General features: G+C 37.1%; 1 protein-coding gene across 3 annotated transcripts in view; it reads left to right on the top strand.

The window, feature by feature from the left end:
- The first annotated feature begins 521 nt into the window (after positions 1 to 521).
- Positions 522 to 13,432, top strand: part of LOC121367559 (tubulin alpha-3 chain-like) — a 54,250-nt gene continuing 41,339 nt past the window's right edge. Inside the window, exon 1 of one of the 3 annotated variants that reach the window (XM_041491814.1) lies at positions 522 to 680. In XM_041491814.1, the coding sequence (XP_041347748.1) occupies positions 678 to 680 (3 nt within the window). In that variant the 5' untranslated portion in view covers positions 522 to 677. Of the gene's footprint in view, positions 681 to 7,240; positions 7,583 to 13,432 lie in introns of those variants that run through there. The other 2 variants (XM_041491812.1, XM_041491813.1) reach the window with 2 other exon arrangements.

Below are 13,432 nucleotides of genomic sequence, written 5' to 3' on the forward strand. Positions count from 1 at the left end.
GTATTTTTCTGTGTGGGAAACTACTCTATTCCCCACCCTCACGTCATCCCGCAATGTACGCTTTTGTTTATGTAAACGTGTTGCCTTTAGATAAGATATTATTAGGATCTGTATTCCTGTAGTAATTATCTGTCTGCTATCTAGCCTACTCATCGTGAGAAAAGTTCCTGTAACCTTGGTATTTACCGTTTTCATTTGTTAAAAAAATCTAACCTCTAACTTTTGTTTATATAAAAAAGGCGTCTGTATCTATGCCGATGCCGCTGACGTTGTAATCGATACACGTCGGCTGTTCCTTATTTCTATCCCAACGCCGTCAGCCACGGGGCTGTCGTGTGCAAACGTTTTCTCTTAGATTCCACAAGTGCAACGGGCGCACCTGGAATATTTTCCGCTACACAAATACTTGAATTATGGCATAAAGACAATAAACACCGCGCTGTCGAACTAACCTGCGCACCGAGTCCGTTACGTATACGTCTTAAATAAATTTCACAAAAATAGCTACTGTTTGCCGATGCCGTGACGTCACTGGATGATGAAAAAGGTTCGAGTTGGTGTTCGGCCCGTCAGTTCCGAATTTGTACGAGGCCCGTGACTCTACCTTAGTACAACGCCGAACACCAAGCTTCACGTCCTATCTTCCGCTCGTGTTCTCTCGTAATCTTCATATCAGAATGGTGAGTACAGAGGTTTTATACTTACACTATCAGTACAGAATTGTAAAGTTTTAATTGAGTATTTTTTAACAAATAATTCTTAAACAGATTCTGTACCTATCATAGGCGAACGGGCTCCCATTTTTGTTGGAGGACTCCCATTATTGTAGAAGGGACAGGTAAGGCTGATATTTGCCTGAATTAAATTAAAATGCTTTAAGCCGGATATTATTCATACATGTATTATTGTTATTGCCAAACAGCTGTATAGGGTTTCCTTTCTTCCTACAGTATATAGTATATAAATTCAAATTTTCAGATTAATGAGAGAAATATTTAATTTAATAATGCCTGTATATACCGCCAGCTGGAAATATGTAATCTGTGTTAACGAGGCCTCCATCCATCAAAAAAGTTTGTTTAAGTTTATGTTGTGTAACAACACCTCTGGAGCACATGCTTTATTAACCATCGGCTATTGGATGTCAACCTTTTGATACTTTTGACATATAGTCTTAGAGAGGAAACCCGCTACATTTTGTCCATTTAGTAGCATATGCACCATCCTAAAGGAAGGATAGCACATACCACGGCGTTTGATAGACGAGTTGTGATGCACTGGCTAGAACGAGAAATAGCCCAATGGGCTCACTTCACCCATGTATGTCTTTGTCTAATAATGTTAAGTTCTAAAATAACTGAACTTTTTTACAGAGCTTCTTGAATTCTTGTTTTCACCTGTTCGCTAAATTTATCTTTTCGTTAAAAACACAAGGAAAGGATGGAAGGAAAGCCGCTTGATCAACCATAGCCATGACGTAAGAGGTTGACTATCTTATGACTAACATTAAACACTTATTTGTTCGTAATAGATTGATTATCTTATGACTAACATTAAACACTTATTTGTTCGTAATAGATTGACTATCTTATGACTAACATTAAACACGTCGTAATAGATTGACTATCTTATGACTAACATTAAACACTTATTTGTTCGTAATAGATTGACTATGTTATGACTAACGTTAAAAACGGGTTTATTCATCTATTTATTCATATTTTTAAAAGTTATTACATCGAATGTTTCAAAATATTACACACTACATCAGTAAAGGGAAATGTTGTATTTCGTGGTCTTTCTTCAGTAAAATATTTGGTTTTCATTACCCAGTCTGTAATGTCAGTAGTGGGTGAGGTTCATGAGTGTTTTCGTGTCTAACATTCTGAAACCGATATAAATGTATACTGGCCACTAAACCATTAAACATCTTAAAGGGACATTCCTGAGTTTGCTGCATTGTAAGATGTTTCCGACTAATAAAATATTTCTACGATTAAACTTACATATTAAATATATTTTCTTGTTTAGAATATCAGTGTCTGTATGTTCAATTTGTTTCTGGTCGTCTTAATATTTGTAAGAAGTCCAAACTGGATTTTGTCTTCAAATAATTTCGTACGTACGAAAAAACTATATTTTACGAAATAAGATGAAATTTAACCTAGTCCAAATATTAGAACGACCAGAAACACGTTTAATATACAGCCACTAATATTTTATGCAGAAAAATATATTTGATGTGTAATTACAATCGTTAAAAAGTCTCTTTTAGTCGATAACATCTTAAAAAGAGCAGCAAACTCAGGAATGTCCCTTTAAGGGTGGGGTTTTTTTTCTTAAATCATCTGTTTGTTCTGTTGACTGATATTGACAATATCAATAATATATACACACATGCCTATGTCACAACACCCTGAAATGTACGATAAAGTGAACAAGAACGCACATCTATCTTATTGCAGTTGCAATACAAAATACATGTCGATTATTTTGTGGGGTCTTTCATTTTAAGTACACTATATTAGTAACTTAACGCTGTCAGCTTTGGACAGAGGCTGATAGTTAAGAGTCCGAGACAAAACCCAGTATTACCATAAAGACTGTACCTATTACCATATAGCAGAAAGTAATTTGTTTTGTTGTTGTTGCCGTGGAGAAGTGTTCGTGTTTACATTACATGGCAATCATCCATCTAACTACCATCAGAGCCCAATCATGTAGCCCATCTTCGTATAACAGAATACGTGACCCATTTTTGAAACATGCAGCTGTTTGTTCGAAAGAAAAAAGAAAGAAAGAAGGAAGTAATGAATCACTCAAAGAATAAAAGAAAGAAAGAAAGAAAGAAAGAGAGAGAAAGAAAGAAAAAAGGAAGCAATGAAGATAGGAAAAGACTGACGTTTGTTAACTGCCACATAGTAACAAGTCCATAAATCGTAGTCGAATTCTTAGAATTATCGTCAGATAGAGACAATACCAGATGTTGCGCGAAAGCTATGTGCAAACAATCCCGCCATGTGGCTTTTGGGGGGAGTATTACTTGGCACTTATCTATCGAAGACGTTTTCAAAGAATGGTTTACTATTTAGATATATGATTCCTCATATTGGCGATATGTCATATAGTGTGACTTTATTACCACCTTCCCTCCACTGCCACGTATGTCACTCAACGCAAAGTCATCTTAAAATAGATCTTGTTTTCAAAGCAACTATTGTGTTCAGTTAGCACCGTTGATTACGTTTCGCCAAGTATTTTTGCAGAATTTTTTTTTATCGTTGCAGCGTATGCGTCTACATTTCGGAGATATAACCAGACTTGCGTTTTTTTACCGAAAGCGTTAGCAGCGAGCGTTTTCTTCGTCTCTGCTACTTGCATTTCAATGTGCAAATGTTTTTCAAAATTTGTGATCAGATTAATAAACAAAAATGGTACACTTGTTTTATCAGTGTTAGCTTAACTTAGACTCTATATATATACCTATATTCTAGCAAGGTTCAAGTACGTTCATGCGAAGCCAACTCTCTCGCATGTAAAGTGGTTAGGTTTGTGACAGAAGGGTATTTATTTTAAAGTGACAATTTTGATTAAGTAACCTTAAACAGGAGAGGGATCATTCTTAACAAGTACTCTCATAATGCAAATGCGTTTTTCAATTGATTAATACATAATTTAAAAACAAAATAAAACCATTATGTATTTAATGTATTAACTCCACTATTACATGTAATAGTGGAGCTAATTTTACTTAGATTGGTTTTAGCTTAACTTAGTAGGCAAGGTGCGGGTGCAGAAGGCCGAGAGATTACGAACAATTTGACTAGTGCCATGGTCTTTTACCACATCACATGTATCTAACATTAGACGCAAAAACCTGTAGGTTGTACTATACTAAATAAAATCCCGTAGGCGACAATGGTAACGTGTGTGGTTAAAAACACTATTATATCGGTATACAATATATCAACCAAAATATGACCCATAAATATCAGTATTACAAACCCTCCTTCAAAATATTAACTGCACAAAGTGGAACCTTTCATAGCTCATTTTCGATATAATCGGATGTTTTTACATCACCCTTAGTTTCGCACAAAAATGTAGTACTTGGTTTCATAGGTATCCCATATATATTTTAAGCACATGGCTATATGACATACTGGTATATGATGAAATAAAATTGCATACATTTATTGCCCAGATGAAACTTTTTTAAATAACAAACACTGTCATATTTATCACCAATGGCAGGACTTGTGGTGTTGACTGTTCTATCAAAAGTCAAGGTGCACCTCGAACTTTGATTCAGCCGGATGTTATTTTGTTTAGTACTACCTATAGTAGTTACGTAAAGCTAACGACAAAACGTTTCGCGAACGCTGGCATTCAGCAACGCAACGCAGGTCTAACATGCTCAGACTGCGCGAGTTAAACGTGTTACGTTGTCAGTTCCAAGTAGGAGGGTGTTAGATGTTTGTACATTTTTTCTCTGTTTTTTTATGAGGCAACAGATGTTGCACATCCACGCTGGTAGCAATGGCATTCTGAAGAATTAAAGGAAGAAATTTTGCGTAACGTTTCTTCACATGATAAGTAGGAAATATTCGTCCAAAATAAAACAAGTGTTACTGAAATGTTAATTGTTAGTGGCATTCGTCTCAATTCGGAAGCAAAGAAAGAAAGAAAGAAAGAAAGAAATGTTTTATTTAACGACGCACTCAACACATTTTATTTACGGTTACATGGCGTCAGACATATGGTTAAGGACCACACAGATTTTGAGAGGAAACCCGCTGTCGCCACTACATGGGCTACTCTTTCCGATTAACAGCAAGGGATCTTTTATTTGCGCTTCCCACAGGCAGGATAGCACAAACCATGGCCTGTGTTGAACCAGTTATGGATCACTGGTCGGTGCAAGTGGTTTACACCTACCCATTGAGCCTTGCGGAGCACTCACTCAGGGTTTGGAGTCGGTATCTGGATTAAAAATCCCAGGCCTCGACTGGGATCCGAACCCAGTACCTACCAGCCTGTAGACCGATTGCCTAGCCAGGACGCCACCGAAGCCGGTCTAAAATTCGGAAGCAGACGCCTAAAGCACATGTGTAGGTAACGATTGAAATATGTTAAGGTGGTAAAACAAATAAACGGATTTTTTCTTCTTTTTTTTTCTTTCTTTCTTTCTTTCTTTTTTTTTCTTTTTTTTTTCCATTTTCTTTTCTTTCTTGTCTTCCGTTTCATTCTTTAACATTTGGGAACAGACTGGCCTATTTTGCTAATGTCGACTAAAAGTAGCAATATCCTTACATTTGATTTTTAAAATCTTGTTTCATGAAAAATTAATTGCCACATTTACATTTGTTTTATACTCACGTGACTTGTGTATAATTGTTAACATTGTTAATACAGATTATTTTCTACAAACCTTTATATGCAACTACAGTATAGCAACTAAAAAACAATGGAATATCCTCACATTTATTATATTAACTAGATAACATTCTCTCCTTTTAACTAGATATTTCGTAATAATTATTAACTGGCTGTTTTAATAAGCAGAATGCAGATGTTCTGTGACATTTTAATGTTGTCATTTTGACCCCCTAAACAACTCCACTTTAAGTTAGAAATGTATGTTGAATACGAACCTAAAACAAACAAGTGTACAACCATGAATGAGCCTACGTGTTGTGATATGTTATAATACATATTCCTATTTTCGCTGATTGTCATTTTTGTTTTGTTATGTTAATCGCATAAACATAATTTATGTGATGGTCACCATATCTCTTTTAGATGAAGCACCTCCAAATTAGGTTAGACACTGAAGTAGGTTGCACAATTGGATATAATCTTAAACGAAATGCGCGTACGTTGATCACCGGCACTTTCTTTGGTCTTTGAAATGGTCTTTGACTATTTTCCTGTTCATAAATTTATACCCATAGATTTTCGCTAACGTTAAAGTTTGTTTTGTTTAACGACACTACTATAGCACATTGATTTATTCATTATCGGCTAGTGGATATCAAACATTTGGTAATTTGACATATAGTCTTGGAAAAAACAAAACGCTAAATTTTTTCATTTGTAGCAAGTGATCTTTTATATGCACCATCCCATAGACAAGATAATACATACCACGGCCTTTGGTGTACCAATCGTTTTACACTGGCTGGAGAGAGAATCGCTAACGTTACGTTTAATACCTTTATGATACCGGGGGGGGGGGGGGGGGGTGGTGGTTGTGGTGGTGATGGTGGTATTTTTTGTTTTTGTTTTTTGTGTTGTTGTTTTTTTGTGGGGTTTTTTTTTGTATATAATACATCCCAGTTGTTTGACTATAACTATCATGGTGATGTGAACCTCCTGCGACAGATTAATGAAAAGAACAATGGCGTTTTGTCAGCTTTCTTACCAGCATTGTTCTGTTTGGACAGACGTTCCTGGAACATCGATTGACAGTTTAAAATATTGTCTCAGCAAACAGCGTTGTTTGATGGCAGGTTTAATCTTGTGGGTAATTACGAGAGATTTCCAGCCAATACTGTTTATATGTTTTCGTTCATGAAGGGTAAATGTGTATGTGTGCTGTTTATTCTAATTTACAAATATCACCTGAGTGACAGGCTAGCTTTACGCTTCTCTTTTGGGTTTCTGCCCATCAATATGGCGACCTTCAAGAAGGGTTTTGAACTGAGAAAGGAATTTTTATAATAAATATTGTTTGAATTGATAGTTCAATTTCGTATCAGCGCAATGATACACAAGTACGGTTGTGCACTTTTAAAATATATTTTTGTGGGGGGGTTTTACTTCAAAGAAACAAATGACCATGATGATAAAAATATCAAGCTCAAGTAACATCATATTCCATTACTGATACGTGATATATTTATTTTACTGGTATTTTAAAACTTATTGTTATGTGGAGGTTGTTTTCGGGTTTGTATGTGTACGTGTATGTGTGTGTGTGCGTGTGTGTGTGTGTGTGTGTGTGTGTGCGTGTTTGATTATTTGTGCGTGTGTGTATCTCTGTGTGAGTGCGTGTTTGAGTGCGTGTGTGGATTTGACGTGTTTTTCGTGCTGTTGTATTGTCAAACATTCATTGTGCATTGTGTTCTGCTTTATTTTGACCCGGGACACGAGATATTTATTAAATATAGTGTTTTGGATTGAAACTATAAAACAATAACACGCATGCGTCTAAACGTTTGACAACATAACTACGGCAGCAGGGGAAATAGTCCGAAGTTATCTTACAAAAATGTGTATTTGATGAACAATGGCAGTCCTGCCAAACTCGTTACAGACATTCCGTGCACGTTTCACTCTCTCTTTCCTTGACAGACACTCGCTTTAGCATGGTCTTGGAGTTTGGCAGCAAAATAAATATATTCAAGTTGTAAGCTTTGTTTAAACATCCCATTGTTTTTGTTTAAAAACACATTCATCTACCTGTGCCACACTGGTGTTTAGCAGCGATAACACGTTGAACTAGAATTGTTTCTGGCCTATGTCGTGCAAGCCGTAGCTGCCTCTGAATCATTGTTCTCAAGAACTGCTTCTAAATATGGTAAGAACAATTATTTATTCCTAGCGCTAGGTAGGTTGTGTTTTGTATTTGATTACTTTTCCAGACAGCTATGTCACTTGAAAATACGGAGTTTATGACACGTACGAAATTTGGAAACCGAGTTAGTGAACTGTTTTATTTTTCGAGCGAGAGTGAGGAGATAAATAACTTCAGTTTGCATGCAGACGACCGAACTGTGTTAATTGTAAGAGCAGACGTGAAGAATGTTCTGGATGATAACGGCGCTCGTGCAACAGTGTGTAAGACGGCATTGCATGTCACGGTCCATTGTAGCGCTGCATGGTCGTGATGATGAATGATGATGAATGATGATGAATGGATGTTTAACGACACCTCAGCAGAAAACAAAATCATTGGCTATTGACTGTCAAACAAAGATATATGATGAACATCAATTTAAAATTCTAAACTTTTTTTTAAATATTTATTCATAGAACCCCTGTTTACATTTGTTATCTGTCTCAACCACAGGGATAAAGTGACAGTTACAATACAAAATTATACATAATAATTTTGGTATACAGATCTAATTTCCATTCAGTATTTACAATTGTTATTATCACGAGGTTATACGTGTATGTATGAATAGTAATGGTACAGATAGATTTAGTCCAAGTTCTCATAGCTTATAATTTTGGACTAGACATGTAAATTAATTAAACAAAAATTAACTATACAAAATGGGTTCTGCGAGGTATTTTCTATTATATTGTATCTACTTATACACTCATCCCCACCCAACGCCACCAATAATTCTAAACTTTTTAACAAAAAGAGTGTAGACAGTTATGAAAGAGTCAGATTTATAAAAGAAATGTGTTATTTAACGACGCACTCAACATATTTTATTTACGGTTATATGGCGTCACACATATCGTAACATATGGTTAAGGACCACACATATATAGAGAGAGGAAACCCGCTGTCGCCACTTCATGGGCTATTCTTTTTGTAGCAAGGGATATTTTATATGCACCATCCCACAGACAGGATAGTACATACCACGGCCTTTGTTACACCAGTTGTGGAGCACTGGCTGGAACGAGAAATAGCCCAATGGGGCCACCGACGGGGATCGATCCTAAACCGACCGCGCATCAAGTGAGCGCTTTACCACTGGGCTATGTCCCACCCCTAGATCTATAAAAGATAATGAAGCATATTAACATTACGTACCAAAATAAATCTTCAAAAAGATAAACGTTATGGTCAGACCATACAGTGTACGGAGCTGTGGTAAATAAACCAATATTGCACCGAATTATTAAGACAAAGGCGGGGGGGGGGGGGGGGGGGGTAGACTTGAAAGTAATGCTAGTGTCAGACTGTCAACAGTCACAACGAAGTTGACCAACTCGACGGTTGCGTTGTAATTTTCCCCAACTCCCGACTTACGACACGTGCGCTCGGATAACAGCTAATGGGTTATACGACTAGAATCGAGTTAGTTGTAAGAGCAACACTAGCAACAGGACAGTCGGATAAGGCGTGAGAGCAGAAAGTTGGCCAACTTTGTGCTGGCAGTTGGTAGTCTGATCCTAGTATTAAACAGCTGCGAAAGATCAGCACAACATATCGAACAATAGATTTTTTTTAAAAGACAAAAAAAACTAACGCTGTAGTCAGACTGGAAACCGTGTATGCACAAACCAATATTACGATGGATTATCAACACAAAACGAAAAACATTATTACAGATGTTTCTAGAACTTGTTTGAAAATGTCAAAGAGAATATGTGCTGTGTTCGCCACTCTCAGGGAAACTAATGCGCATATCGCCACCCGCGCATCACAACGAAGACCAGCACACGCAGGGGTCGGCATGGCGATAGAAAGGAATATTTGTATGACGATTCTTTAACACAGTTTAAACTATGTAGGCCTACAGCTATAAGGAAGGAAGGAAATGTTTTGTTTAACGACGTACTTAACACATTTTATTTTCGGTTATATGGCGTCGGACAGCTATATGGTGTCCAATATAGAAAGAAGAAGGGAGAGGGAGTAAACCTACAGTCGCCATATGGCCTACTAATACCGATAAAGAAACTTTTATATGTATGTGTGTTACGGCCCATTTTGTCGCCGGGCCTATTTTGTCGTCATTAAACCATTTTGTTGACGGCGACAAAATGATACGATACAAAAACCTATCTTCTTTTTCCCATTTTTTTCATAGTCAGGGCAGTATATACCACGCCCTTTAATGTACCAGTCGTGGGGTACTGGTTGAGACAAATCAAATTACGTCTACCAAGAGCGATCGATACTGCGATAATAGTAGTTATAATGATTACCTAATGTCCTTGTGAGTGGCTTCAGTATCAAAGCAGTAGTTAAAAGAATATTGAATTTTATAGCAAACACTTTCTAGCATTCGACGCCCATGAACTTGTCTTATTATACAGTGAAACCTCTAATAAGCAGACATCTATTGAAGTATGAAACAAAGTTACCAGTTAGGACAAGCTATTTTAAAACCGGTCATTTTGTATTACTTTGCATGATTTGGAATAGAAAGATATACTAAGCTATTAAAGACCTGATAGTTTAACACAGGTGACCACAAACAAAATCTATATTAATACTGCACTTAACCTCATTTCATTTCACACTCGAGTTTTTTGTTTGTATAGTTTGTGCTGGTACTTCTAAAACCGACTGATCTTCAAAAGCCACTGCGTCTTTGATTGTTTATTGGCAGCATGCTTTTCGTCTGTCAGCAGGGGAATGTTTAGACTTGTTGTAGGAAACGTCTATCCGTTCTTTCTCATCGTCTCAAGAAACGTTTCTGTTAATTAACCCATTCAGTTCTTCATTTCCTCAGTGTACTATAATGTTATATTTAGGCTTTATGGTCCAAGCTGGTTCACATGGTTGAAAGAGTTAATTTGACGGCCACGTTTTTGTTTTTACATGGTGCTCTAAAATAATTTAGTTTTGAAACAAAAACACTGGATGTTATCAGATTTTACATAGGTATTTTTTTCTTTAGAAATACTCTTCTGGTGTCTCGGGCATGTAGTTATCAAGATGACTCATCTCTAAAACCAGAATTCCTCTAACTAATCCACATATCACTTGTTTACATTCTATAGACGAATTTTTACCTCTTATTTGTGTATGTTTTCTTTAAAAGATACTTAAAAACACACACACACACGCGCGCGCGCACTCACATGCACATACACATATACACAAGAAAGAAAGAAAGAAAGAACGAAAAGAAATGGTTTATTTAACGAAGAACTCAACACATTTTCTTTACAAATATCTTGGCTGTCTCGGAACATACAAATAATCAAGAGACCCCCCCCCCCCCTAATTCCTCACACTAACACACACATCACTTGTTTACAGAGAGAGAGAGAGAGAGAGAGAGTTTTCTTTAAAAGATACATAGAGAGACAAAGACAGACACACGTGTGCGAGCACTCAGAGAGAGTGTACACATATACAGAGAGAGAGAGAGAGAGAGAGAGAGAGAAGTGTGTGTGTGTGTGAGTGAGAGAGAGAGAGAGAGATACATACGGACCGAGAGAGACCGAGTCCGCTGCACACGGTATAATTTTAGTCTGACATCGTTCTATATTTATTGCCAGTGCTACAAACATATATCTTCTATAATAGTATATGATAAAGTGTCAGTAACGTCCATTCGTTTGATGCCAAGATAAAATTCAAATCAAATTGTCGTAAATTGATACCAACAATGATTGGTTTGTTGTGATACATAACTGATAGTCCAATATCAAGTCCCGTGTGGAATAATAAATAAAAAGGGAGTGTTTAAATTTCAGTAAATATATACACGTATAACTGGTTCACCCGAAGGTGCGGATCCATGGTGTTTCGGGGATCTCGACATCACCACCCCCACCTTGATTCGGAATTTTCTTTTTTACTCATATTAATAGGATTTTTTCCTATTTGTACCTATGTATAAGTACTTTTTGACCCATCATCCCCCACCCCTGCAAAAGAAACACACAAAAAACCTGGAGCTGTTCCATTAAAGTGGGAAAAGGAAGGAAACGTTTTATTTAACGACACACTCAAGACATTTTATGTACGGTTATATGGCGTCAGACATATGGTTAAGGACCACACAGATATTGAGAGAGAAACCCGCTGTCGTCACTTCATGGGTTACTCTTTTCGATTAGCAGCAAGGGATCTTTTATATGTCCCATCCCACAGACAGGATAGTATATACCACGGCCTTTATTACACCAGTTGTGGAGCACTAGCTGGAAGGAGAAATAGCCAAATAGGTCCACCGACGGGGATCGATCTTAGACCGACCGCGCATCAAGCGAACGCTTTATCACTGGGCTACGTCGGGAAAATGGGGGAAGGCATTGCTTGTAAATGTGTACTTTGAATAGTATAATTAATGCTGGGGGTGAGTGGGTATTTGTAGTGAATCCGGTATGATGCGTTTTCATCAATTTGGTGTGCGCATATTTTAATTGTAAATAGTCAGTGGCGAATCAACGGGGGACTTAGGGCTCCCTTACCCCACCTAGTTTGCAATTTTTATATTTTTAGCTTATAATTTCACTTGTTATGTTGGAGAATCCAATAGTTTATATACTAGTAAATAAAACGTGTTTTACCTGTATGCAATTGTATTTTACACGGGGCGGGACGTAGCCCTGTGGTAAAGCGCTCGCGTGGTCTAAGATTGATCCCCGACGGTGGCCCACATTGGGCTATTTCTCGTTTCAGCCAGTGCATTACGACTGGTATATCAAAGGCCATGGTATGTGCTATCCTGCCTGTGGGATGGTGTATATAAATGGAATAATGTAGCGGGTTTCCTCACTAAGACTATATGTCAAAATAACCAAATGTTTGACATCTAATAGCAAATGATTAATAAATCAATGTGCTCTACTGGTGTTGTTAAACAAAACAAACTTTATTTATCCATTCATTGTATGTTACTGCCAAGTTCAGTTTTGACATGAATAACTCCGGACGTGAAACACTCGTCGTCTGCTATCTTCAGTTGGTCTACCTCTTTGGTTCATTTACGCCAGTCAGTTCAGCCGATCCAAGGAAGGGGAAGGTGTGCTGGGGAATATTTAATATACGTGAATGCATATTATAATAAATTTGCATTTAGCAGAACCCGTTTAGTGTATTTGAAAATGGGGAGGGGGAAAACACTGTCAGTGCGATGGCCCCGGGGAGTGTAAGTTTGTCTGTTTGAGGGCCTGAACCCTGTAAAAATTCCTGAGAAAGATGTAACATCTTGGTCAGCTGGATGATTCTGTGTGTGTAGACTGCTTGTATTATAATGCATTTTAGTAAGACACAGATTCAAGAGGAAGGTCCATAGCATGCGTACCCTTCCTTGATCGTTAAAATGCCCCAATAATCCAAAAAATTTAATGAATTTATTTATTATTAGTAAGGAAGGTTAATATCAATATCTCTGTCGGCTAGGTGGTGACTAAATTCATTGTATGTTAGTATACATTTAAATAATGTTAGTGTTTTTATGTGGTGTGAAACCCCTATAGGTTTCTGGGATAATTCTTTATATACTCTTCAAAAAAGTAGGCGAACTCTAATAAGAATTTACAATTGCCAAAATTGTAAGGTATATTAGCTGTGGGGAATTGTTATATGATAATAGTGAATTAATTGGGGAAACATCACAACCGGTAGTTCAGTATTACAGTAGGTTTTATGATCACCAAAGATCTTGAAGGACGATTGGGGTCAGAAGTGAAATTTGAAAGTTGACGGGATTTATGATCAACAGAATGAAAAAGATTTACAGAAATAATGTTCCACAGTGATTAATCGACCTTCCTG

This window comes from Gigantopelta aegis, chromosome 3, assembly GCF_016097555.1.
Source record: "Gigantopelta aegis isolate Gae_Host chromosome 3, Gae_host_genome, whole genome shotgun sequence".
Lineage (NCBI taxonomy): Eukaryota > Metazoa > Mollusca > Gastropoda > Neomphalida > Peltospiridae > Gigantopelta > Gigantopelta aegis.